The sequence below is a fragment of the Episyrphus balteatus genome, chromosome 2, assembly GCF_945859705.1.
Source record: "Episyrphus balteatus chromosome 2, idEpiBalt1.1, whole genome shotgun sequence".
NCBI classification, from domain to species: Eukaryota; Metazoa; Arthropoda; class Insecta; order Diptera; family Syrphidae; genus Episyrphus; species Episyrphus balteatus.
In genome coordinates this window covers 74,085,888-74,113,358 of record NC_079135.1, presented here as the reverse complement: position 1 = coordinate 74,113,358, position 27,471 = coordinate 74,085,888, and the positions used below count along the sequence as shown (strand labels likewise).

The 27,471-nt window shown below is 28.0% G+C and overlaps 1 protein-coding gene across 1 annotated transcript; it reads right to left on the bottom strand.

Moving 5' to 3' along the window:
• LOC129909048 (uncharacterized) lies at positions 1 to 26,147 on the bottom strand. Its single transcript, XM_055985995.1, has 4 exons — positions 25,633 to 26,147; positions 1,415 to 1,590; positions 1,178 to 1,294; positions 1 to 1,113 (listed from the first exon to the last, which is right to left on the bottom strand). Exons 1-4 carry the CDS (start codon positions 25,640 to 25,642, stop codon positions 724 to 726), a joined length of 693 nt encoding a protein of 230 aa, XP_055841970.1. The 5' UTR covers positions 25,643 to 26,147; the 3' UTR covers positions 1 to 723.
• Between the last annotated feature and the right edge of the window lie 1,324 nt (positions 26,148 to 27,471).

Sequence of the window (27,471 nt, the reverse complement as noted above, 5' to 3'; positions counted from 1 at the left end):
CATAATTAAATTGGATTTGTCTTAAGGTTTTCTTCTTAATTTTAAATAATAAATAAGACTATTTATAAAAATTTTATCTATATCTAGGGTTTTTGTATATAAAATCATGTTTCAGTTAAATTAAGTATATAATTGTCTCATAGGTTAATGTCTTTATTAAAGATCACGGTGTTAAAAATTGAAATAATTCCAACCAAATTCACTAATAACACTTAAATATTTTGTAATATTTTTTGTATTACAAAATATTCAATTTATCATATTCAAATTGGTTAGAATTAATTAAAATTTAACACCTTTTGAACAGAAATTCCTTAAAATCTATTTAAAAATTAAATAAATAAATATATATGCAATAATCTACAATTTTTCTTAAAAAATAATTTATCTATCTATATTTGTATTTGTTGTATTAAAAAGATATAAAATGAATAAAAAAACATATTGTCACTGGTAATTTTGTTTTTTTATATGAAAAAAAAAATGTCATTATATGATACTTTGGCACAGATTAAATAATAAATTAAATACTTAAGCATTTTAATTTTTTGTTAATTACAAAAATTATGGTAGTTATATTTTATTTTTATTGTAAAACATTTTGTAAGAAATATAAAAATATAATTTTTTGTTTTTTTTTTTTTTTTTTTTCTTTCTATATACAAAATCAGTCAAGGAACATTAATACCTCTAGCTCATAATACAATTTAACTATTAATTTTCTTACTGGGGATCTGGGCAAACAGCTTCATCTATATAATCGAAAAATGCTTTCATATATTGAAGAATTTCATTAAATTGTCCCAAAGTGGTTACTTCCAACACTCGCAAATCACTCTTTGCATACTCATATCCAATTTCATTTACATCTGGATTGAATAATTTCAAATTCAATATCCTTGATGCATCTCCAATATGATCGATATTTAAACGAACATATCCGAAAATGTTTTTAAAGTATAGAGTGACATTTCCATTAATTTCTGTTGAAAGATTGTGATAATGTTTTGTTTGTTGCATTGAATTTGTATTATTATGCATGAGGATAATGTAATTTATTGCCTTTGTGATAGCAAATAATTCTTCCGTAATATTATTTAGAGTTTTTTTAAACTGCAAAGAAGAAAAAAAATAAAAGTTAGTAATTGTTTTAAATAAGATTCTTTTTTTAGCTTACCACTTCTATAACTGGTGCATCGTCGTTAAATAAAGCTTTAACATCTATGGTACTAAGTTTTCGAATCTTATGATCCCATTCTTGAAATAGTGTGTCAGGTGCATTTATGGCCAATTTCTGTAAGAAAAAAAAAAATATGATATTTAATAATGAATTTAAATTGAGCCTGACATTTTATGTCAATTATGTTAGATTGTATTTTATATTTTCTAAGTGTGAATACCACAAAATACTTACATAAAGACGCAAATTACTGTCAAGGTAGTCAATTGAAAGTTCCGTCTGTGCATTATTGTAAAATGTTTGATTTTTTATGCCCACACAATCATCAGGCACTGGCATAGCTTTTGACTGTGTGAAATTAATTGTAAATAATACGATCCAGGCAATAAGATGAAATGTCACGCAGAATTCTGAAAAAAAAAATACAAAAAATTTGTTAAGTTAATGTTTTAATAATAATTATAATTATTATTAATAATTTTGAAATAACGAAAAATCGTGAAATTATTAAAGCAAAAACTTTAAAAATGTATTATGATAATTTTTATTTTTACAATTACACTGGGTAATGACTTCTTCTTGTGTGTTGAAATTGCAATTTTCTATGATTAACTTTCAAATTTGTTTTGTTATCCATACCCACATTCATGGCATACTGGAATTTAAAAAATTATGATATCTAAACACCAGTTATTTTTATTGTTTCCTTCCGCATTGATTTCGAAAATTTTTAAAATTAATACTTTCTCAAGGAAGTCCCTATATTAGACACACATGGTATAGACTCAATTTTTCCAATGTTGAACCAGTTTGAAAATCATTAATTATGTTTGACTATAATAAAACAAGATAAACTTCAAGCTTCAAAACCTCTTTAAAGAGCAAGTAAAATTCTTCAATATTCCTCTCTCAGTCTCAGGGTTGGGTTGGAAGACAAAAAAAATAACATAAAAAGATGCCCACCAACTAAGCTTGGTCAAGAGACTTAATTACATAAGTAGGTACACATCGCACTTTAAATTGGTGCACTTTAAGCCAACACACAAACACACCCATATACTTGTATCCATCCATAAAATATACGGAAACTTTTTTTTTTTTTTTTCTTGCACAAAACTGGCAAATAGTTTAACTTGAGCAATTCTTGTATCTTGTATCTTTGAAATACCTAAATTTTTAACATTGAAAATTTTGTGCGATTGTAGCCGATGTCGGCAGACGTCGTCTGTTCATTCAGTGTGTTGGTCAACCAACTACAAACAAAAAAAAAAAAACTTAATTTTTCATTCATGAACTACAACTTTACTCAGCAGCAACGATATGTGAAGAATTTTTTAAACAGACCACCATGATGTTGAAATGAGATATAGTACGAGTATAGTTGCAGTATGAATCTATACTAAGTCTCGAACAAAAACTAAACAAAAAAAAAAATTCAAGTTCATGGCATTACAGATATTTTTTTTTTTTTTTTCAGTCAAGCCAGTTGTTAAAGCCGGGTACACACAACATAATTGAAGTGCGCTAAGTAAAATGTTTCTGTTTTTTTTTTTTTTTTTGTATAGACTTGAATGTGCACAAACGCATCAGCCCAACATCAATGGTAAAGCGGGACTTTGTAGTCAACATAGTCGTCATAATTTAGATACAAAACTATCTATAAGATGTTGATCCCTAATCGTGATAATATCCTGGTTTAAATGATATACGAATCATGTGTGTGTGGTATATAAATAGTTGATGTTTAAGTTAGAGAATGATGCTGATGGGATTCAGGCCAAAGCCAAAGCTAAAGTTATGGTTAGTGGAAATTTTTAAAAATTTCTCCCCAAAGGTAAAAGTAGGTTGTATAAAGAATAAAGATACATTGTAGTGGAATTTTATTACAGAGTTTGGTCTTTTGAGAATATAATAAATTAATTTCTACAACATAAGTGAAACAAGTAGACTAACAATTACTCATTCCAAATTTTGCTCTGAAATTTGGATCAGACAATTATTAAAATCAAAAATATAAATTTTTGACGTCATTATTTTGGGCTTTTGTTTTTTAATTTGCTTTAAAATTTGCATATCACATAAATTTTACTCGTATAATCAAAAATACAAAGGTCAATTTTTTTAAATATAATTTTTGACGTCATTTTGTTTTGGGCACAAAGCTTAGCATCCGGCGCTATACCGGCCGGCGCTTAAACAAATAACCTTGAACTGAATATGTTTACATTTATTATGATTTCTGTTTTGTATTCTTTTTTTTATTTTTTTTTTAATATTATGGTAATCATATTCTTAAGTCATTCCAGTTATTATTTCGCCAGAGTTTTTCTGATAAAAAAATTTCACAAAGTTATGTGTCATCATCATAGTATAGAAGGGGAATTTTAATTGAGTTTGAGACAAGATTTAGATAAATTCAAACGAATGCAATTTTTTTTGAAACTGACACAATTGTATTTTTTGTAAATGATAAATTCATAGCAAACATTTTTAGCTGATAGAAAACTCATGTTCGCAATACATAAATAATATGTACTTTTTTAGATAAAATGGATAAAATGTAACATCAAGAATGTATCACTCTTGTTTTTTATAAGAACTAAAAGGATAAAATTAGCAATGTTTTTTTGGGAAATTAAGCTAGGTAGATTTAAAAATTATATTAAAAAATATCATTGGACAAACTATCAAATAACGAAATGGCTTAATTCAAAATTTGAGCCTTAAAAATTTTCTTTTAATGTTATTTATGAAATTCAAAAAGACAAAGTTTTGAAAAAAAATTTATTTTTAGTTTAAAAACAAAACAGCAACACCGGCAATTTTTAACCCATAGAGGCTAAGTATTTTTCATTACCAACGTTTAAGAACAAAAATTATCAACATTAGATCTGTAATTCGCTTTAGTTACTCCACTAAAACATAATAAAACGATAACAATGCAAAAAAAAATCAAAATTTCTTGAATTTTTTCAACAACAAAATTGCTAAATTGTTAAATAAATTGCTCAAAATTGTTTAATTGTCTTCATACTGGTAGTAAATAACGTTTGAGCAGAAGAAATAGCAATATAAACAAGACAAATGCTTAAAATTTTTGAAAAACAACTTCCGAAAAATATTTTGTTCGAAGTCGTACCGATAAATCGAAAAACTAATGATGCCAGTCGATTTCTCAGGTCCGAAATAGGAGGAAACAGTCAACAGCGCACAAGTCTCAAAATTTTTTTGTAAAAACTTGCACAGTGTAATTTTTTACAAATAGTAATTTAGGTTTGCAGTAGTATTTAAATTTATAAGAATTTTTAGTACCTATTAAAAATTTGTCGAAATCCACCAATTCGCAAAAAGATTCGAGTTAGAACCAACAATCAAAAAATATATTTTCGTAATTAATATTTCGAAAAAAATTGTTTTCAACAGCCCTAACAATTGGTCGATTCACTTAAAATTAATGAGTTAAGTATTTCTAAAAAAAAGACTTCTTGTGATAAAAAAAAAAATACTATAGTTTTTTAGACCAAAACAATTGTTTCTTGTTTTTTAACCGACCCTCACAAAGGAAAAGGTTATCAATAAGTTTGTATGTATGTTACCTTATAACTTTGGACTTGGTGAACCAATTTTTATAAATCGGTTTGTATGCGAAAGCTGGTGCCTGCAGTGTGGTTCCATTTTGTCAAATTCTGACAAATGAAACCATGAGAAAACCAATAAACCCAAGTTTCGATCCTTAGAAATCGGTTTTATTTTTTTTTTTTTTTTTTTTTTTGATAAAAATGGTTATTATTTCTGACTTTCTTTCGACAGAAAAATTCAATTTTAACGTAATTAAAATGCAATTTTTTTTTTATTGCTTTAAAATAAATTTACCTATGATTTTTTTAAATATTTAAAAGATCTGTAGAATAACTCAAAGTTATAAATTATATTTATTAGTTTAAGCTCTAAGGGTGAAATTCATAGTTGTTATCCTCTTGAGCTAGTTACAGCTTGCAGGAAACTCATGCACTTACTTAAAGTTTAATTTACACTGAGGGAAAAAAAAGCAACGTAAAATGTAATATGTTCAACGTTGATTTAATGTTTTAAAAACTAGCATCAAACATCTTTAAATTGAAATTGAAACAACGTGAGAATTTGTTTTATTTTTGTTGGATTTCAGCTATCCAACAGTGAGGTAGTTGTAGGTTCGATCCCCAGCGGCTGTCAATAAATAAATTGATGTTTTTTTCAAAGTTGAAACAACGGCAAACCACTTTACACTAACGATATTCTACTTAGATTTTAAAATTTTCGTCTTCAACACAAATTGATTCCGAAAAAATAGTTGAATCAACGTGGTTTTCGTTGATTTTAAGTTGTTTTTTCCCTCAGTGTATGAATAAGAACTGAAGAAATCCTGAAGTAAATTTCTATTAAATTTCGACTTGAGAGACGACAAAAATAACTTTTTGTTGCTTATGATTTCTCAATACAAATGTATTTCGCCAAAAGCAATCGCATAAAACGGAATTGTTAAAATTTGTTTAAGCTCTATCAGAAGAATAAAAATGTCAATATACAAAATACTTTTATTCCAAGGAATAAGACTTAATTGGGGTTTTTCTGGCTATTGAAAAATTGGTTCTTAACTAAACTGTTGGAAGCAAACATAAATATTTCTGATTTTGAAGAAAATATAGAACGTAAACCTTAAAAAAGTTAATGGTTAGCTTATTGACTTTTACATGCAAGAACTTATTAACTGATGTCTTATATATTATTGAAAATCTCTTAACTTACTTCACGTTTTATAGAAAATTCATAATTATTGTATTTTTGAAATTTTTACTGCATGATTAGAAGCTTCAAGAACAAAAATGATTTTTAATTTTTTGTATTTAAAATACTTAATGGGCAAAAATACTATTTAGTGCCTAAAAAGTTGTCCCTTTGGACACTGCGTTACTTTACTGCAAATTTCAGTTTTATTTGTAAAATCATAAAATTATTCTGATATTCCTATTTGACACTATATGAAAAACGTAATTCCCCTAGGAAATTAAGTCACAGAAAAATTAATTTCAATTAAATATTCTTAATAGTTATTACAAAAAATCATCTTTAAAATTTTAAATACCACTGCGTTACCAAGATAAACCACAATGTTACCGTGATTTGTAAACAATTCGATCCAAATTTGGGTTTCAAACTTGTTAAAGTAAATAATGTTAATTTTATAACTAAATATAATTTTTCTAGTAATTTGTACTTTTTCTTCAAGAAAAATGAAATTCAAATAATCTTTTATATCAAAAAACATAATCGACTTCCATGGATCAATACTATGTTTTATGGTTTTTCTAATAGTTCCTATGGCTATAACTGAACGAAATTACAGCCACCAGTTTTCCAATACAAAAAGAATTATCAAAATTGGTTCACTCAGTATAAAGTTATGAGGTAACAAACATAAAAAAAAATTTAAAAAAAAAATACAGGCGAAAGGGACATTTTTTTAGGCACTAAATAGTATTTTGGCCCTAATATTTATTTATTTTTTATTCTTTATAGCTTTTTATTTGAAAACTTGAATAGCTAGCAGAATTTTGAAAAGCAAATTTCCAAATCCAATACAATTTGAAACTTATTACACAAAGCTTTAAACATAATTCTAACAAAATAACACGTAAGCTCATAACTTCCCATATCCAGCCAATCCAAAACTCGCTCTATTCTCATGTTTATCAACAACAAATCTTGACCAAGTCAACAAAAATAATCCAAAAAAAAAACACAAAACTCACTTGTCCGTGACCGATTGAAGTCGGATTTTCGGAAATGTTTCGTCGTCGCTGACAGGCACATATCGGTTTGGTGGTTATTGTCCTTTATTTGGTGGCGGTTAAAACTTTGTTGGTGTTGATTCTGGTGGTAGTAGTTGAAATGGATGGATGATGGCTGGTTGCTGTTGTTTTTTGTATGACGAATTGATTCACTCAAAGGGACAGAAGAATTCATGTTGGATTTTTCGATTCGGAATGCTGTTCGTTGATCGCGATCCAACATTCCGCTCGGATGATGATGATGATTTGTTGAAGTATGTTCTTCTACTGTTACTTTTGCAGCATGTGGCAAGTTTGATGGATGCATTTTTGATTTTATTTTTTTGTATTAAAATTTACACACAAAAAAAAAACGAATATGAACTTTTTTTTATCACAGATTTAACTGGCACAGTCAATTTTTTAAAAAAATATATATTTTTTTTCACTTAAACTATTTTTTTTTTTTTTTTTGTTTAAAAATAATAAATAATTAAACTTAAGAAATTTTTATTTAATTTCTTTTTTTTTTAAATTATTTAAGCACTTGAAAGGATTCAATCCTTTTTGTTGGAAAGCTACGAGATGAATGATGGGACTGTGCTACTGTCACAGCTTTACAACGTCTTTTTACTCTTGCCTCAAGAATTGATTTGGTTCATCTTGTGGGGAAAGATGATTGTTTATATTTATAAAGCGAAGGCTTACACTTAAATAATTGCTGTTATTAGTTGAATAGCCATTTAACAGTGTGTATTGTAGTGTAGTTTAGTGTAGTGTATGCCGACACCATATAAAGTGGGGTTTTTACTCAACTATACAAATAAACAAAAAAAATGTACAATGAGAGTGTATTTATAGTAGATACTACAAATTGAGAACACTTCAAGTTAGATACACACGCGACTGCGTTCTTAAACTGTGTATTAGTATAGTTATAGTAAGGGGTAATTTGGGAACAACCCTCGTTGGGCGGCACGACACGTTAGCGGTGGTTTATAACTAAACTTTGTGGCACACTTATTGAGCAAAGTATCTATTTTTATGTTTTCCTTTGAAAATGAGACTTGTTGAATTAGATAGTATTTCTAATGACAAATCGTACAAGTTCAATTATGTTTTTTGTTTTTGTTAATAAAAATTTGTTGGCATCACAATTAAATTAAATACAAGATTTAAATAAACGTTTAGATCCAAAAAGATGATTAATTTCATTCAACGGAAATCAACAACACACATTGTAGCTTGCACCGATGAAACGGAAGTCAAACGACCGTCAGCCAAAAACGGAAATGGTAAACCATACGCACGCTTTAGAAGAAGTTGAAGAAGAATATTGTGACAGCATGAGTGAAAAGGGACACAAAGTCAGTCAGTAACTTGGAGTTGGTATAATAATAATAATATTTTTATTTATTTTTTTTTTTTTTTGTTAATAACCGATGATTATTTTCGATATAAATTCATCTTATTTGTTTTGAACAATATTTTGAATCACTGTTTGATGGTTTTTTTTCTTCTTCTTCAAATTTAATATATTGCCAACAAAAAAAAATTAAATATCACTTAGTACTAGGATTAAGACAAAACAGAGAGCAAAAGACAGAGTACCACGCGCACCGGACGAACGATTCGCAATCAAATACATTTGACAGCCCATTTAACACCAATATAAATGCAGAAAAAATCAAGACAAGAAATTACCACCTCGACAGCCAGCCAGCCAGCCAGCCAAGCTAGCAGCGTAAAGGTGGTAGGTATTGGATGTATATTGTTGAATTTGTGGGGGCTTGCCGGGGGCAAGAGCTTACCAATTCAAATTTTGCAAATTATGAATGAAAGAAGCCAACTCCGTCGTCGTAGTGTCGTAGGTAGACTTTAAAAGAGCGACATTTTAGAAAGAGAGACAGAAAGAATATAAAAGAGATTTTTTTCAAAACAAAATAAAAATAAAATAATAATGTATCTAGATAGTAAATTTTGTCTGACTAAGCCACTAAGTTATCACACAGAGTGTCTCTCTTTCTCTTGGTTCAACAGGTGCTTCTACCAGGTAGATCGATACGGTTTGTAGATGTTTGAACTTCAGTTGTGGGAGTTTTGTTGTTATTTTTTTTGTTTGTTGTTTGTTATTCTTTCAATATAATAAAGTAGCTTGTTTTAAAAGAGAAAATATAAAAGATAAAGAGAAAAAAAAACTTAGTTATATCGAACTATATTGGACGTATTAAGTTAGATCGTATTTACGATATTGTGTAAAAGAGGGTAATATTATAAGCGATTTATCTATAAGAATGACACATACTTTTTCTGAAGATGATATTGCAATTTTTGTTTAATATGTTAAATACCTTAAGGAAAAGTTTAATATAGGATCTAATTATTGGTGTCAACAGTGTGTTAAGTTTTAAATTAATATAAGTTTGCAGATTTAATTTTGAATTTTTATGCAATTAGTATTTCAGTTTAAAAAAAATACTGATCATCATTTAAGGTATGAAGTAATAAATCAAAAAAGGCACTAAAACTAAAAAGGTAAAGACATCCCTGCTCGGGCGCCAATTAAAAAACATAAGAACGCTTTAAGAAATTTCGAATTTATTTAACGATCAATGAGAAATCAAAGACATAAGAAGATCATATCTGGCTTGAAGTAGATTAAAGCTTAAATAAAATAAGAATGTGTAAAATTTTGAAATTTATTTAATGGACCCCCTGTTAAGTTTGTTTGTCTTTTTTATTTATTTATTTATTTTTTATTTAAGCTTAGTACAAGCTATGACTTAAAACTAATTAAAAACTAACTTAAACTACCTTAGACTAATTTTACATTTTTTTTTTTTTTTTTTTTTTTTTGGTTCTTCTTGTTTTGTGTTGTTTTTATTGTATTAAGACCGGGCCCTAAGGCCCACCTTAATGTTGTTTTATGGGAAACAACAAAAACAAAACAAAAACCAAAGACTTAAACATTAAACACCAGGCTTAAAAAATAAGGGGATTTGGACGGAGGTGTTCATATCGGGGGCATAAGATGGGAATGATTAGTGCAGCAGGATATTCCGGAGATTTTTTCTAAGTGACGATTTACTTAAATGGAAGTCAAAGGAGGGCATTGCTTCGTTCGAGTGCCTTAACATTCTGGACATAGGTTCAAAGTGGCCATAATTGGTTCGATGACGGGAAAGGTAAAATAAGGGTGGAGAGCGGAGACTTCGGGGATTTGTGTTTAGGTTGATTTCACATAGAAGAGAAGATGAGTCAATGTTTCCTGTAAGCAATTGATGGACAAAGAGTATGTCGGCTATTTGGCGACGCTGGACTAAGGGTTGCAATTCAATTAGATTCAGACGGTCATGGTATGGGGGTAAGTTGAATCTATCTTCCCATGGAAGGGCACGTAGTTCAGAAACATACAAAAGACCAATAATGGAAAGTAATAACATTAAGTTACAAGAGTCTAAGTGAGAAAAATTATTAATGAAAGAGGTGGACAAAAGAATTGGGCAAATAGTAAAAAAATTATTTTGCTGTCGTCTGAGTTTAACAAGTTAGGGTAGAAATGACGAGTGTTGAAGATTTGACTAAAATAAAATACGTGTATGCTATATAGTGACTCGTTACTAGTTTTGTTCAGTAAATGGGGAAAAATCCGAAAAAAAGTTGTGACGTCAGCTAAGTTTGAATGCAGAATTGAAGAGGGGTTCATGCGTATTGTTTGGTCATTTTTTTCTAGGAGTTATACTTGTTATACTTTCAAAGTTACAGAAACACACAGTATCTCATTTTCAATTTTATTTATTACTTAACTCAAAGAGTTGTTTAAAATATTTAAAAAACCAAAAAATGCACTATTTGCGGTACCGTTACTCTGAAAGTATAACTCCTAGAGGTAAATGACGTACTAGAGAAAGAAAGATAATTATATTTTCTTTGAAAATCTTCTGTACGGCTGGCGTTTCCGAGATATTGAGAATAATGCCGGATGAATCCCCTCTTCAATACTGCATTCAAACCTAGCTGACGTCACAACTTTTGTCAGATCCCTTGTATTTCACTCCTCATTAGCCCAGTCATTTTAGTCATTTTTAAGCCCAATCTGCGGAAAAATTCCTACTGGGCTGAATTTTGGTATACAGCTTAATGACGGCTTTGTTATCAAGATGTGAAAAATCGACATTGATATCGTGTCCGCGTTAAGAGTTATAGGGGTCAAAAGGTCACAAAAACTGGTTTTTCACGATTTTCAGCAAAATGGTAAGTCTTATCAAAAAAATTTCAATGCAAGAATTGTAGACCAGATTATTATACATAAAAAGTGTCATGACACTTTTATTCCTAAGACCCACCGTTTCTTAGGTATAACGATTCAAAAAGTTGAAGTTTAGTTGTAATCGTCATAATCCTATTCCTGAAAAAAAAACTCCTAACTGAAAAGTTCCTGAAATTTCATTATTTTTTTAGCTTGAATTTCGTTCCTCAACTGCTAAGAATATGGGGAAACAAAAAAAAAATGGAAATTTTCGCCATTTTTCCGATTGGGGCCCTTCTCCCGAAACCATTTCCCTGGGAATTTTTGTTTAGAATATGTCTGAAAATATACAGGGTGTGCAATAGAGAATGGACAACCCTAAAACGGCTTATAGCTACACTTATGATTGTTCTAAAAACAGATAGAAAAAAGTTCTATCGCAACCAGTTCATAAAATATGGACTTTTTTTCGTTCAGTGTATTTTAAATTTTATCATCTTATGTTTTCGTTCACTACAACCACGAATGAATGAATTTTATTTATTTCTTTTTTTTTATAATTTTCTACAATAATTGTATGAGTACATAAACGCTTTAAAAACTGCAAAGCTATTGCACATTTTCGTAAAAAAAAAATTTGAAATCTGTTTTTTGATGCAAAATGTAAAAAAAGTATTTTATGAAAAATTTTAAACACCTGTGGTATAAAATTAATCTGTAGAAACCTAGGTGGCCAACTTTCTTAAAAATATTCTGGTATAAGGAGAATATTTTTAAGAAAGATGGCCACCTAGGTTTCTATAGATTTATTTTATACCACAGGTGTTTAAAATTTTTCATAAAATACTTTTTTTACATTTTGCATCAAAAAACAGATTTCAAAATTTTTTTTTACGAAAATGTGCAATAGCTTTGCAGTTTTTAAAGCGTTTATGTACTCATACAATTATTGTAGAAAATTATAAAAAAAAAGAAATAAATAAAATTCATTCATTCGTGGTTGTAGTGAACGAAAACATAAGATGATAAAATTTAAAATACACTGAACGAAAAAAAGTCCATATTTTATGAACTGGTTGCGATAGAACTTTTTTCTATCTGTTTTTAGAACAATCATAAGTGTAGCTATAAGCCGTTTTAGGGTTGTCCATTCTCTATTGCACACCCTGTATATTTTCAGACATATTCTAAACAAAAATTCCCAGGGAAATGGTTTCGGGAGAAGGGCCCCAATCGGAAAAATGGCGAAAATTTCCATTTTTTTTTTGTTTCCCCATATTCTTAACAGTTGAGGAACGAAATTCAAGCTAAAAAAATAATGAAATTTCAGGAACTTTTCAGTTAGGAGTTTTTTTTTCAGGAATAGGATTATGACGATTACAACTAAACTTCAACTTTTTGAATCGTTATACCTAAGAAACGGTGGGTCTTAGGAAAAAAAGTGTCATGACACTTTTTATGTATAATAATCTGGTCTACAATTCTTGCATTGAAAATTTTTTGATAAGACTTACCATTTTGCTGAAAATCGTGAAAAACCAGTTTTTGTGACCTTTTGACCCCTATAACTCTTAACGCGGACACGATATCAATGTCGATTTTTCACATCTTGATAACAAAGCCGTCATTAAGCTGTATACCAAAATTCAGCCCAGTAGGAATTTTTCCGCAGATAAAACCTAAAATTACTGGACTACATTGACTAAACTAGTTTTGGATCTAAAATACTACATATTTTTTTTTATTTAACGATTTGAATCAACTTCTATCAATGTGGCTCTGATCTTGAAACCTAAAATGCCCCAAATTGCATATTAAATCCGACTGACCTTTTATTATAATTAATGCTCACTAATGGTCCGCAATAGATTTATTATAAGAAAATAATAAGAAACTTTTTCTTCCACAGACAAAATTAAAAAAAAAAAAATATTACACATACGCCACAGTGACCATTCTATTTTAAACTTTGGAGATTTTAGATAATTTGCAACCACTTAAGGCCATTGGCATAGGATTTTTAAATGATGGGGGGTCATGGAACTTATACATGCACATTGCACATCTCCAAAAAATAAAACAAAATTTAAAAATGACAAAGGTACAAGAAGCTCAAAAATATCAGGTCAGTGCAGAGCTAACCCAACTTTCAGTTAAAATTTAAGCTTACAAACTGAATTATTGATTCAGCTGAAGTGCATTGAACTGAGCTGAACTCTCACATGAAAAATAGTAGTTTCTTATTTTATTATTTATTGAACTAATATGAAGGAAATTTAAAAACGAAGGTAAATTTTTTCGGTTTGTTTTTTTTTAATAAATCTAAATGTTTGTTTTTATTTGTAAGAGAAAACACCCTAAATATAAATATAGTTTTCTGTTCCAATTGATATCGTTTATCTCAGAGAATACCTATTATAATTAAGCAATATCTTTGAGTTTTTTTTTTCTAAAAAAAAAAAATAGAAACTCAAATAGTATTATCTAAACTTCACACTTAACCTATGAAGACACGTCTTGTCATGTTTGAGTGTTAAACTATCATCAGTTTAAGAGAGTCCATCAAAATCCAAAAATTCGATTACTCATTGGTTTTCAAAGCCGAAAATACCTTCGATTTTATGAATGAATTTAAATGAGACTTGTCATCCGCGTCCGTATCTATAGTATTTTTTGTGTATATTTTAAGGTTGTTGATTTTGGAAGCACAAAATTGTCATAGAGAGGGGAGTAACGAATGAGTGCCAAACATCTTGATTACGATTTGTTTTTTTTTTTTTTTCAGTTGAATGACGTCAAATACTTGTCTAGCAAGTAACTGAGATCTTCTTCCGGAAGAATAACTTATATCTAATTCTTTATTGTCACTTAAACTGGTTAGTAGATTAGAGATTTCTAAGAATATTATGAGTCTTCTTCCGAATTTTGTGTATAGGCATCAACCTTTAGGAATTTTTGATATGGCACGATCATATAAATTAACATAATTTTATGTTTACAAAGTGACACGCTTCATAACTCAATTATAATCACAAATTTTAATCGATCATGTTTTTATAATTTTTATAGATTTTCGGAAGTAATAAAATAATTGAGCTTGAGACGCCAAGTATTTTTGTTTTGTTTATATTTTTCAAATCTGTGAAAAAATGAAAAAAAGATTTAAGAATATAAATTTGAAGCCTGTTATACTTTATTTACTTATTTGCAATGCAAACTGATTCACTTCTTTCCTATTAAGGTATTAGATGAGTTGTTGGGTTAAGATTTATCAACCAAAATTCTCGGGGTTAAACCGCATGAGTAGTGGGAAATTTTTTACTCAACTCTTTTACGTTGGACTGAGTAAGGAGTTTTATGGGTTTTTAGAAATAAAATAAGTGGTAAACAACTACTTGCTGTTTTAATAAAAGTTTTGGTATTTATCTTTCCTTCTATGATTCCCTAGAGGGAACATTTTTGTAAGGGCTGAAATTCACGGTGCCTGTTACATAAACAATAGCGAGCGTTGATATTTTACTGATATTAAAATTTGAAAACAAAAGTTTTGAAAAAAAAAAAATATTTATTTAGCACTTAAAAAAAAAAAGTTAAATTTTGAAAAAAAGCTTTTTATACCATTTTTGGATATTTTTCCTAATTTTTATTTTTTTTTTTATTTCATCTCAAAAATTCAAACCCTCGCAACAGAAAAACTGCTTGATGAATAAGTCTGAAAATTCGCATATTAATTTCAGGTATGTTAAGCTTCAATAATTAAGCCTCAGTTTAATCTTATCACTCGTGGAAATTAAATATTAGTAAATTTTCTAAAAAACCGTAAAAATGCCTATTTTAATAGCTTTTCTAAATTAATCTAAAAAATAAGAAAACAATTTGTTTAACAAAGCAAACTTAATTGTAGAGAATTGAATGAAGTTTTTAAATGTGTCCTTGAATATTCTGTACAGTGATCCGTTGTTGAGATATTGATAGTCAAAGTCAAAAGTATGGTTTTTGGTTTGATGACTGATATTGCAGTTCAAAAAAAATCGTAGAAGTTTGAAACAAAATGAATCTTAAAGCTTAATAAATAGCCTTTCTAAAAATAATAATCATTTATCAAAAAAAATTTTTCCACTTTCTTAAGAGAAAAGTAAAAACAAACAAAAATTGTAAAAATTTTACTTTTTAACAGTTTCGACGATTTTCTATTTTAAAGTTAGAAAGAAAATATTTTAACATTTAATCCTAAAATTAAAAGAATAGAGCTTTCAACTGCTTTTTATTTTGTCGTGATGGATGGGATCATTTTTCACTGAGATACAGCCTATCGAAAATCACTAAAAAAAATAACGATTTTTTTTTTTTGTTCCCTTAATTTTTTGTTCTAGTGTATTTTCTTTTCTAATTTTTTAATAAAATTTTTAAATACATATGTATTTATAAAAAGGGTTTCAAATGTATGTATTTTCTTTATGTTTTTTTTCAAATTTGAAAACTAAATACAAAAAAAATTTACTTGGCGTCTCATGCTTTATAAATTTAATTTTACTAATTCTAAATATACATAAAATTATTAAAAACATGATCGATTAAAATGTATGATTAATAGTTAATGAGTTATAAATCCAGTTAATTTGTTACCATAAAGTATGTTGATTTTATGATCGTGCCATATCAAAAATTCTTTAGGGGTGATGACTATTTACTATACACAAAATTCAGAAGAAAACTCATATTATTCTTAGAAATCTTTAATTTCTTAACCAGTTTAAAAGATGATAAAAATTTAGAAGTTCCGGAAGAAAATGCCAGTTAGACTTTTAACAAATATTTGACCTTATGACGTCATTCATTTGCCGTGTCAAAACTTTGTAAAATAAAAAAACTTTAAACTTTTTACAATTGGATAACAGAATGTCCACGTTGATAAAAGTAGTGTCATTTTGTGAATTAATCGAACTTAATTTTATGTTGTAGTACTCTTTAGTGCAATGATTATTGTGCCAGGGGTATTGCCTATAGCGAAGAGTTGAAAAATCCTACAAAAGTATCATTTTTTTTATATTATTTTTTTTTTCATTTTTTTTTTACAAAATTAGTGACAAAAATTTCATTTATAAAATGTGATCTCGGATTACTGTAAGCAGCAAATAATTTTTTCAATTCCCTTATTACATACGGCAAAAACAATTAACTTAACATTTCAAAATATTTTTCTATTAAACATCAAATAATTCATTTTAAATTTTGTTTAAACAGTGCAGTTGTTGCCTCAAAAATTGATAGGTATATCAATCTACTATTAAAACACACAAATCACCTTCATAACTTTTTATAACTCATGTGGATTAACCCTACGGGTTAACTCCAAGCCAATTCACTTACAATCAATTTAAATTGAAGCTTGGAAATTCCAAACACTCGCGTGCCAAATAGTTGCGGCACAGAATTTCATCATTGTGCATAATAACAATATAGTTTTTGGCTCTCATTCGATTCTTAAAATTTATCAATAAATTCGATCGAATTTCGTATGATATTCAAATTATGACGTGTGCTAATGCTGACACATCATTCTGTAATCCCCATAACATATGTTAATTAATTGCTTTAGCAAAATTTCACAAAATTCATTTCTATAAACACAATTCGGAAGCAGAATCATATTATTCCAAGAATTCATTGACCCATCCATTAATCAGCTTTAATAAATACTCCAAAATTTTTTAGAGTTAGCTTTTCAGATGAAGAGCATAGCTTCACAAGCACATTTCACACTTCCAAAAACCACACAAGTTCGCTATTCCAAAAATAGATTTAAGCAAATCGCTGCTATGATATTAATAAGCTATATTTATGTTAATTTTTTGATTTCCATAATCATCTAAGAGCATAAACAAGACAAAGTTACTAAGGAAACAAAACAATCAAATTGATTTATTCATAAGATTTCAGGTATCTATGCGAAACGTCATCGTTTTGATTTTGGCTTGTGCCCACGCTCAAGCAGATCATTTATGTAGATTTTCAATCAAATACGATAGTTTTGGCAAGTATAGGATTTGTAAAAATTCGAACTTGAGTTAACAATGATGAAACATGATTTTACCATGAAAAAATATAAAATACACGACTGGGCATACGTACTTGCTCTAAAAGTAAGAGTAGCTCTAATGTTAAATTTTTATCGAACAAAATTAGAAAAAATTTATAATTTGATTTTTTTAAGGAATTTCATGCCACACAAATAATATCTGTTTTTATAATCAATTAAACACCATTTTAAATTATGTTTTACACAAAAGCATTTGAATTCTTTTTCTTGTAGAAAAAGAATTTTTAGAAAAAAAAATTGAAAATCGTTTGTTATACCTACATTTTTTTTTTTTTATTTATAAAAACTTTATCAAATAAAATTTGGCCATTGTTAAAAAATTTTATTAAAAAGATAAAATTGGTATGACATTTTTTTTTTAAATTAACACATAAAAACCCAATTTTGATAAAATCATAAACCTGTTTTCGAAAAATTTATTTTTGAAAAAAAAAAAATTGAAACATTTTTTTTTTTAATGTGGTTTTTGAAAATTTTTTAATAAATTTTATATACATATTAAAATTTTCAAAAATTTTACAAGATAAGAAAATATTTTTTTTAAATGTGGTTTTTAAAAATTTTATATCAACCCGTTTTCAAAAATTGATTTAAAAAAAAAAAAATTGAAATATTTTTTAAAATGGTTTTTGAAAATTTTGCAATAAATCTTATATATGTATAAAAAATTTAAAAAAAAACAGTTGGTAAGAAAATATTATTCAACTTTCATAAAATTCATCAACCCCTTTTCAACAAAAAAAATATTTTTCAGAAAAAATGTTTGAAATATTTTTTAAAAATCCAAAAATGTGGTTTAAAAAAAAAAATGTTCGTAAAAGAATTTTGGTTGAAATTAGCTATGTCGTTAACGAAAATGTTTTTTTATTTCAAAAGTTGGCTCTTATCTGTAATAATATGCAGAAAAATTTTAATCAAAATCGTAAGAGTCGTTTTCGAAAAAAATTACTTTCCTATTTCCGTTATATGATAGATACCGTTAGTTTTGGTCCTAAATATAAAATTTCAATTTCTCCTCTAGGAAATTAATAAAAACTCTTTACTTCCAAGTTTGAAGAAAATCGGTGGCTCCAGGTACATACAAAACGGCAGACAGAAAGACGGACAGTCAGACCCATTTTTTTGGTATTTTCCATCATTTTAATGTCATGTCTAATTGTTATCTCGAGTTCGATTTTTTTTAGGAATCCTATTAGTCTGACCTTGCAATTCATTCACCTTACTCATAAAATTTTGAAAGACTGAGCACAACTCAAAAAAGTCTATTATGTTGCGTATACACCAAAGTGACCCATTAAAGTAAATCTGTCAAGCCGAGAGAATTGATAACATTTCAATTACACTACTGGTAATTCCATTGTAGTTTAATTACTACCCAATTACAAGGGAATAGTAATTCGAAATGTATTACAATTGCACATGGTACACACGGATTTACAAAATACGCGTGCCCAAGCACGTGTTGTGTTGTTGATTTTATGACGTTTTTAGATAAGTGCCATAAAGACGTGTTAACTCAAATTCACGTAGGTATATTTATACATTTTGAGATAAATGCTGTTTTATGTTTTCATAAAATGAAAACATGAACTGAGTCGAATTCAATTGAATTATAAGGTTCTTGTGTTAGTATGCGAATCCTAGAGATAGAAAAATTGATAGTGAAATAGACTCAGCTCAAAGTTTTGATTTTTGTATTGTGTTTGTGAATTTCGTTGAAATTAACCATTAAACCAATAAAATTGGTGTAATTTAATTACTAAATTAACATTTTCAAAAACATGGGTGGATTAAAATCGATTTATTAATAAATTGAATAAGGAACTAAGGACCCACTAGACATTCTCTGTTTTCTTTCGAGGAGAGAGTAAAATCTGTTATAATATGGTGAATCAGGTATAAAGCTTGTGTAGGGGCACACACATGCGATTTTGGTCGCGCGATTATTCAGTCGCAAAATAGATAACAACGATTTCAATGACACTGAAGACAATTATTTTTAAATTTTTAATCGTAGGTAGGAAGCATGTGTGTTCACAGGCATTGAAATCCTTGTGATCCATTTTACCGACTGAATAATCGCGCGACCAAAATCCCATGTGTGTCCCTAGGCTAAGTAGACCAGTGCCAATCCGGTTTTCAAAATTTGAACAAATTACTAGCATAAGGATGGTGGGAAAATTTAGGATAAATGGTATATGAAAGGGGAAAAATAAATTTCCCACAAACAAATTGGGGGAAAGGGGACGGGTGGGCGAAAAAGTGGGGTGTGTGTCAAAAATCGTGGTTTTTTACGATTTCTGTCAAAAGTAGACCTCCTATCGAAAAAAGTTAAATGCAAAAGTTGTAGATAATATAAATGTCTACAAATTTTACTCAAACCATTTTTTTATAGGAATAACCTCAAAAATATTGAAAAAAAATGCAAAAACACGATTTTTTGATTTTTTATTTTTATCTTTTACAAAAATGGTAAAACATTAAAGTACAAAATAAAAAAATCGTATTTTTACATTTGTTTTCAATATTTTTGAGGTTACATAAAAAAAAATAGTTTAAGTAAAAGTTGTAGACATTTATATTATCTACAACTTTTGCATTTCACTTTTTTCTACTTTTTCAGAAATCGTAAAAAAACCACGATTTTTGACACCCACCCCACTTTTTCACCTACCCACCCCCCTTCCCCAATTTGTTTGTGGGCAATTTATTTTTCCCCTTTCATATACCATTTATCCTAAATTTTCCCACCATCCATATGCTGCTAATAATTTTTTTTATTTTCAAAACGTATTGGCACTGGTCTAAAGTCCAAAAAAGCCAATGATTCGTGTGGCACATATAATATGTCTATAGGATCTTAAGTATAACTGTTTTTCTCTTTTCTTATGGGAACCAGATGAGCTTTTGGGTGAAAGGGTATTTTTTGGAGTGATGGAAACATAAGAAGTAGTATGCTTAGAATCAGTTTTAAAAATCGAATTCAATTGAAATCCCAGAACCTGAGGAGGTCATATTATTTTAGATGAAAAGCTGTTTTTTGGAGGGAAGATTTAGAACTTAGTCGGGTGAATTTAAGTTTTATTAGGCACCAAAAATTGGAAGTATCCTCAGATTCCTAAATTTAACTTGAGATCAAGGACCATTTTTTTTTTTTTTTTTGTAACCAAAAAACCACTTTATTATGAAAAAAAAATTTACCATTCATACCATTGACTTTTTGGGGTAGGTACCATTTTTGTCAATTTTGTCGGTAGTTATTCTGAATTTCATATTTTTTTTTTTTTTTTTCAAAACAAAAAAACATCCTTTCAGTTTATAACAAACGAAACGTTTTCACTAATTACTGCCAAAAAGGAGGAGGTATTCAATTCACCTGTTTTTTTTTTATGTTTGTTACCTCATAACTTTGTACCGAGTGAACCAATTTTGATAATTCTTTTTGTATTGGAAAGCTGGTGGCTGCAATGTGGTCCCATTTCAATTTCGTTCGTTTTTGATCCATGGAAGTCGGTTTTGTTTTTTGATATAAAAGATTATTATTGTAAGTCTATATTCAGGATCAAAAACAACTTAAAAACATGTGTCATACCTAATAATGATTATTTAATGATATTGTACAGACTCTCTTGATCTTTCATTTTCATTCCAAAATAAAACTTTTTTCTTTGTTTCATGAGGGTAAATTTTTTTTTATTGTATTGTACATATTTTTTTTTTTTTTTCTTATTTTAATATTGCTTGAACTAACAGTAACCGTTTTTATTAAGAAAAATTTAAGTACTCGTATTAAACAAGTCTGGTAACTTTTCCGGGGATGAGTTTCACAAATTACGCTTTTGATACATTCTTGAGTGAAAATCTGAAGAAAACCCTATACAACTAGTGGAAAAGCTTAGCGAGGAATGGCTGGAGCATTAAAAGCTCGGAGCTACAACTCAATCATGTAGTCCAGAGTTCCCGATTCTTTCGGGCAGCTTTTCAGAAAAAGAAAAAAACACCAAATATTGAAAAAAAAGTGGTCTCATAATACAGTTATCGTAATTTGCATACCTAAAGAAAAAATTATATTAAATTGTGTTTTGAGAGTTCAAGTTACAGAATTAGTGAAAAATTACTAAAATTTGCATAGGTCCCAAACTTGTTGCCAACTATTGTACACTCAAGGAATTATCGCATTAATGACTGAATATTACATGAATGAATGGGAATAACGTAAAAAATTACTTATTGTAGTTTTCATGTGAAACTATCTTTAAGGTCATTAATTGAACTGTAGATTTGTAAAACTCAAAAACTTTCGTTTAAAATAATCCGAATGCATTTTTTTATACAATCAAAACAATCAACAAGTCTACAAGTTCAATCATGCACTTTTGTGCCGCAAAAAAAATAAATCGATTACGATTGTAACAACTCTTAACCCTTGATAGTCGTTGTTTTCTTTAAATGATTAAGAATTGTTAAAAACAAATAAACACCCACTTTAACCTCGAAAAATGCTCGTGTTAAATGAAAAAAATATTTGAATCTATAAATTCAATAGGTATATCTCAATCTACTTGTATTGAAAATGAATTTCAAAGGAAAATGAAATTCCAATTAAAATCTTGTTTAATGTCCTTTCTTTCCGCCTTTGTTTCGATTCAAGTTTAAAGTGAAAGTTTTATTATATTGAAAGGTCAACAAAACAAAATAAATGTAATAAATAATATACAAACATGTATTAAAACTAATAAACAAATTGCTCATTCATTAATCGATTACGATTTTTTTTTTTTTATTTTCTTATCTTGAACATGTTTTGTCTTTGCTGATTATGAATCTTATATGTATAATTTTGTTTTTTTTTTTAATTTTATTTGATTAAATAATTTCCGTGCAAATACCTACCTTCTGTACAAAAATATATACAATTAAATAACATTTTATTTTGAAATTACGATTTTGAAAATTTGCTTAGTCATTATTTGATTTTTAATCTGGAGTCATCTTATGATGACTTATTACTTATTGTCAACCAAAACTAGATTTCGGTTTAGCAGAAAGGCTGCTAAATTCGAAACGGGTTTTATATTTTTTTTTAAGTAGATAGGCCCCAACACGCTCTGGCCTACTTTCCCAATTTTAATTTCTGTGTTATAAACTCTTACAAATATTCCATATCAAATAAATATTGCCGAATGCAATTTGCCCAAAATGATAAGGTTCTTTGAGTTACCGATTGGGCGCTGACGATGCTACATTGCAAACATACAATTTTGTGGATTCCATGGGAAAATGGAAGAGATCACAATCAGACATGGCATTACGATAACAGATAATTCAATTATCATTTTTATCAAAAAAACAAAACCGACTTGCATGGACCGAAACTAGGTTTTATGGTTTTCTAATACATTCTTTAGTCAGAACTGGACAAAAAGAATGATCAAAATTGGTTCACTCAGTCCAAAGTTATGAGGTAACAAACAAACAAAAAATACAGACGAATACCTAATCCTTTTTGGAAGTCGGTAAAAAAGGAGTCCTCCATTTCTATATCTCTGTCATTCTGTATCTTTTTTTAAGCTTTTATATCATGTGAAGGTTATTACTTTTTTTTAATAACATACCATTTTTTTTTTTAATTTTAAAGATTTTTTATTTATAAAAAGCTATTTTTTCATATTTTAATTTTTTTTTAATTCTTTGCCAAATTAATACTTAAATTAGAGGTCCAAATTTGAATAGCTTCAAGGCTGTCATCGGCGTTTTTAGTCAACAACTCTTCCTTACAGACTAAAGTTACCAAGAACTGAACATTTTTGACAATGTTGCGTTCTACAGTTAATTCCTTAAATTTAGGATGTTCATTCGGCCTCAACCATAAAAAACCCTTCTAAAAATCGGAACTGGCAGATTTAACGTCTAATGTAGTATAAGGTATCTCAACTAGTTGATCTATATGATTTATGTAGCCAATTTTAAGAAAAGTACAATAGTGCAGTTCTTTAAACAGTTATGAAATTTTCTTAAATAATATTTTTTACTTGCAATATAGGTACTACATAAATATCAAGTTATGCAGTCGTACAATAAAAAAAGTTGAGATAACATTTTTCCATGACATTACTATGATAGAGAATGACAAAAAAGTAGGTCCCGGAAGTCCGTCTGTCAGTCTGTCAGTTTTTGGGGTTTTTGGAATTAACTTTTTTGGACCAAAAATAACGGTACTTGTCTATACCGATTTTAGTAAAGTTTGAATTGCTCGAAAACGGCTCCAATAATTTTGTTTAAAAAATTCAAACACTGAGCCAAAAAACAACGCAAAATCAATCTAAACCACTTTGAATCAATGGAAAATCACTACATTTTTAGCCTAAAGTGGAAAATGATTGAATCAAAGTAGCACACTTTAAATCAAAGTTGTTCACACATTAAATCAAAGTTGTTCACACATTAAAAAAATAAAAAAAGTAAAACTGGCATCCGCTGGGGATCGAACCTGCTATACCTGGGTTGACAAGCTTGTGCTTTACCACTGTGCCATCTCACTTATAAAAATTTATGTGACAAACTGTAACTTAAGCATAGGACTACTTTTTAGAAAATTAATGAATATATTTTTCACCATTGATTCAATGTAGAACGGATTAAAAATTACTATGCGTTTTTTCTCTGGGTGAATGTAAGTTAAAAGACAAGGTCTATCTTTTAATGATTTTTTTTTTTTTTTTGAAAATCATTATTAACGGTACCTGCCATAGAACCGTTATTATTTTTTTAAATCCTATTTACTCCGCAACTTCATATTCGATTTCAACGAAACTATTTGTGAAGAAGCATTTATATAATTTTAATATAAACCAAAAATAAAATTTCCAAAAATAATTTTTAGATTTTTTAAATTAATTTTTTTTTTTTTTAAATCAAATTTTCGAAAACGGGACATTGAATTTTTTGAAATTTTGTTGGTGGTTTCTACAAAATGGCATACCAATTTTATTTTAAAACATTTTTTTTTAAATTATTTATAAAAAATTAGTTTTTTTTAAAACGGCTCTAACGATTTTGAAAATTTTTTTTCTAAAAATGCATCTTAATATATCGATCAAAACTGCATACTTGTTTTGGAGGGCAATTTGATTTCAGATTTTGTTTTAATTTGTTTTTTTTTTTTTCGAATTTTATGTTTTTTGTTCATAGTACCTTCATTTCCCAAATTTCTATATAAAAAGTCTCAAAATTTTAAGCAACTTGAACTCTAAGAGCAAGTTCGTGCGACCCAGCATTGCATTTTATTTCTATCAGGGATTGAAAATATATCGTATTATTTTCAATAATGTTTCATAATTAGTTTAAAAAAGTGACTTATAAATGCATTTTTTTTACTGGAAATGACGCTGGTACATTCCAGCAGGCCTATTGTATTCGCTGTTGCTATTAATGGTCCTGATATTAATATGAATTGCTAACATTATTACTAATTAAAACCTTCGAACACAATAGTTCACTTCTATAAAAACTTTATTAAATATGTAGCTTTGTAAGGACTTTTAGTTTTGTTGTGGTTTTCTGGTAGTCTTTGGTTTCTCAATACCAAAAATTACTGAAACATGACATCAAAATATTAATTATTTTGTGGTTATGTAAACTTAGTATATTTTTTGAATTTGGTAAAAATTTTGTTGCACAAAAATTGAAAAATTTCTGTTGAAATAGATCGCTTTTTTATTATTCTGAAAAAAAGTACAGTCTTCATTTTTTTGTTAGTAAACTTTTATATTTTTGATTCAATCGTAATTTAGACTATCAGAAGAATAAATGTCAATATAAAAAACAACTTTTATTCGTAGAAATAAACTTAAACTGGAGTTTATTTGGTTATTGAGTTTTTTTTTTTTTTATTCCAACGAATTTTATACGCAATAATTTACTGCACATTTTTTTTCAGTGGAAGTGGCATCGCGGACAAACCTTCAATTAAATAAAACTCTCAATTGTTTTAAAACAAGAATCTGAAACTAACATTTTATTTGTTTCTCTTTCTTCATTTTTTAATATGACAAATTGTATTGTTTAAAAAGAGATAGATCTATTTTTTGACAGGTGTATTCATAGTCTGTCCAACTAGATCTTAATAATAATAAATAGATCTGACATTCCTACACTTTGTTTTGCTTTTACATGTTAGATATTTTGAAATGAATAGAAACAAATTTGTATTGTAAGATTTGTACTTCACTTATCTTTCGCACTTTACTACATAGGACACAAAATCATGTTTTTTAAAATAAAAATCCTTACTTACTCAGAGGCATTTTTTGTTGGTACAATGTTGTCCCACATCAAGTTGTTATCATTAGCTCCCATTATGACAACTTCGTCTTTTTGTTATGAAAAGTATTCAACCAATTTCGGTTTCTTTTTGTCAAACCTCGATAATAATGTAAATAGGAATAATTGTCTTGATATTAATTTTTTTTTTATAAAATATATTTTAAACTGTCAAAGTTTTTGAAACAAACATAAAGTTTAGATTATCACAAATACATTAACTGACTTTGCTTTGGTTTAATTCTTATATTTTTGTTCACAAATAATTTTTAAAACAAAAGAAAAATAAAGCGTCCTTTTAAAATATAAATTGGTACAATTGAGTCAAAAAATATTATTTATTTTAGTTATGAAATATATTTGACAGTAAAACAGCTTAAACAAACAAGTAAAACATCAAGTTACAAATCAAAGTTTTTTTTTATTGATAAGACCGAGCTAGGCCACAAGACCCTTGCAGTTGAAACCAACTAGGAGAACTAATATAATAACTGTTCTGCTACTGAGACAGATGAGAGATGAGATGGTGATTTTCTGATGTCAAACCTCAAAAAGTAAATAATGTAAAAATAAGCAACAAGTACATAAAGTAGGATTTGATAAAAGTAGCTTAGCTTATTACTTGGTGAATATTACTCAGCAAAGCAGGGTTGTATTAAGTTCTATAAAAACAATTGGAAACAAAAGTCTTTATAATTTTCTAATAATAGGTGTGTTTTTTTGTTTATCTATATAGATTTTGTGCAAAAAAACGACATCGAGATTTTTGAAATCAAAACAATTTACGTGTTAAAAACAACAAAAACTTTATCTGTATAGATTTTTGAAAAATCCAGATAATTATCCAGATTTTACTTTCTCTCGATAAAAACAGTAGTGCCAAGGTACTTTATTTGTTGTGTTCATACAGAAATATCTGAAAATATTAACAAAAAAAAAAGCGGAGAAAACGAGGTTTGAAAAAAACTCTCATAGAAAAAAATAATCAAAAATTTGTTTGACATGGTTGCATTGAAATGTTAATATCTCGAGATATACGCAATGCACTTTTCCGATAAAAGTCTTAAATGGATCCTGATAAGATTTCTGAACAGATATGTATATAAAATTACCAAAGTTTTTTCGAAAAATTAGAAATAAAAATAAAAAAGATTTCACATTTGATTTTTAAAAAATCGAAAAAAAATTCAATATGGCTACCTTCAAACGCTTATAACACAAGAACGACGCAACTAATGTTAATGGTCATGGTCTTAAAATGTAGCTAAGAATATACAGATAATTTTTGGTTTTTTTGTGAAAAAACAATTTTTTTGAATCCAACATGGATGCCATGGCCATATGAAAATTTTTGTTTGCATCCAACATGGATGTAATGGCCTTCCCACTTCGGAGTTAAAATTAAAAAAAAACAAAAGCAACATTTTTGACAGACAGCTGCCAAAGAATATGTACAGTGGTGCCAAATGTTTGCATGGATTTCAAAAATCCCGATGTCGTTTTTTTGCACAAAATTTATATAGATAAACAAAAAAACACACCTAATATAAGTACAAAGTTTTTATAGAATATTTATAACGCATAAGCAATTCATTTCATATATTATATTTTTATAGTTTAAATTCTTATTTTGCAAAGCATTGAATTAAAAACTTATAAAGCTTAAAAGTTTTGTTATAGGTATTACTATTTTAAAAAGGAATAAATAGTTTTGGTGTGTTTTATTTAAAAGAGTTTTTAAGGTTTGGAGTTTAAATTGTTCAAAAATTTGCTAATAATATCCAATTCTTAATTACTTTTTATTTGGAGTTTT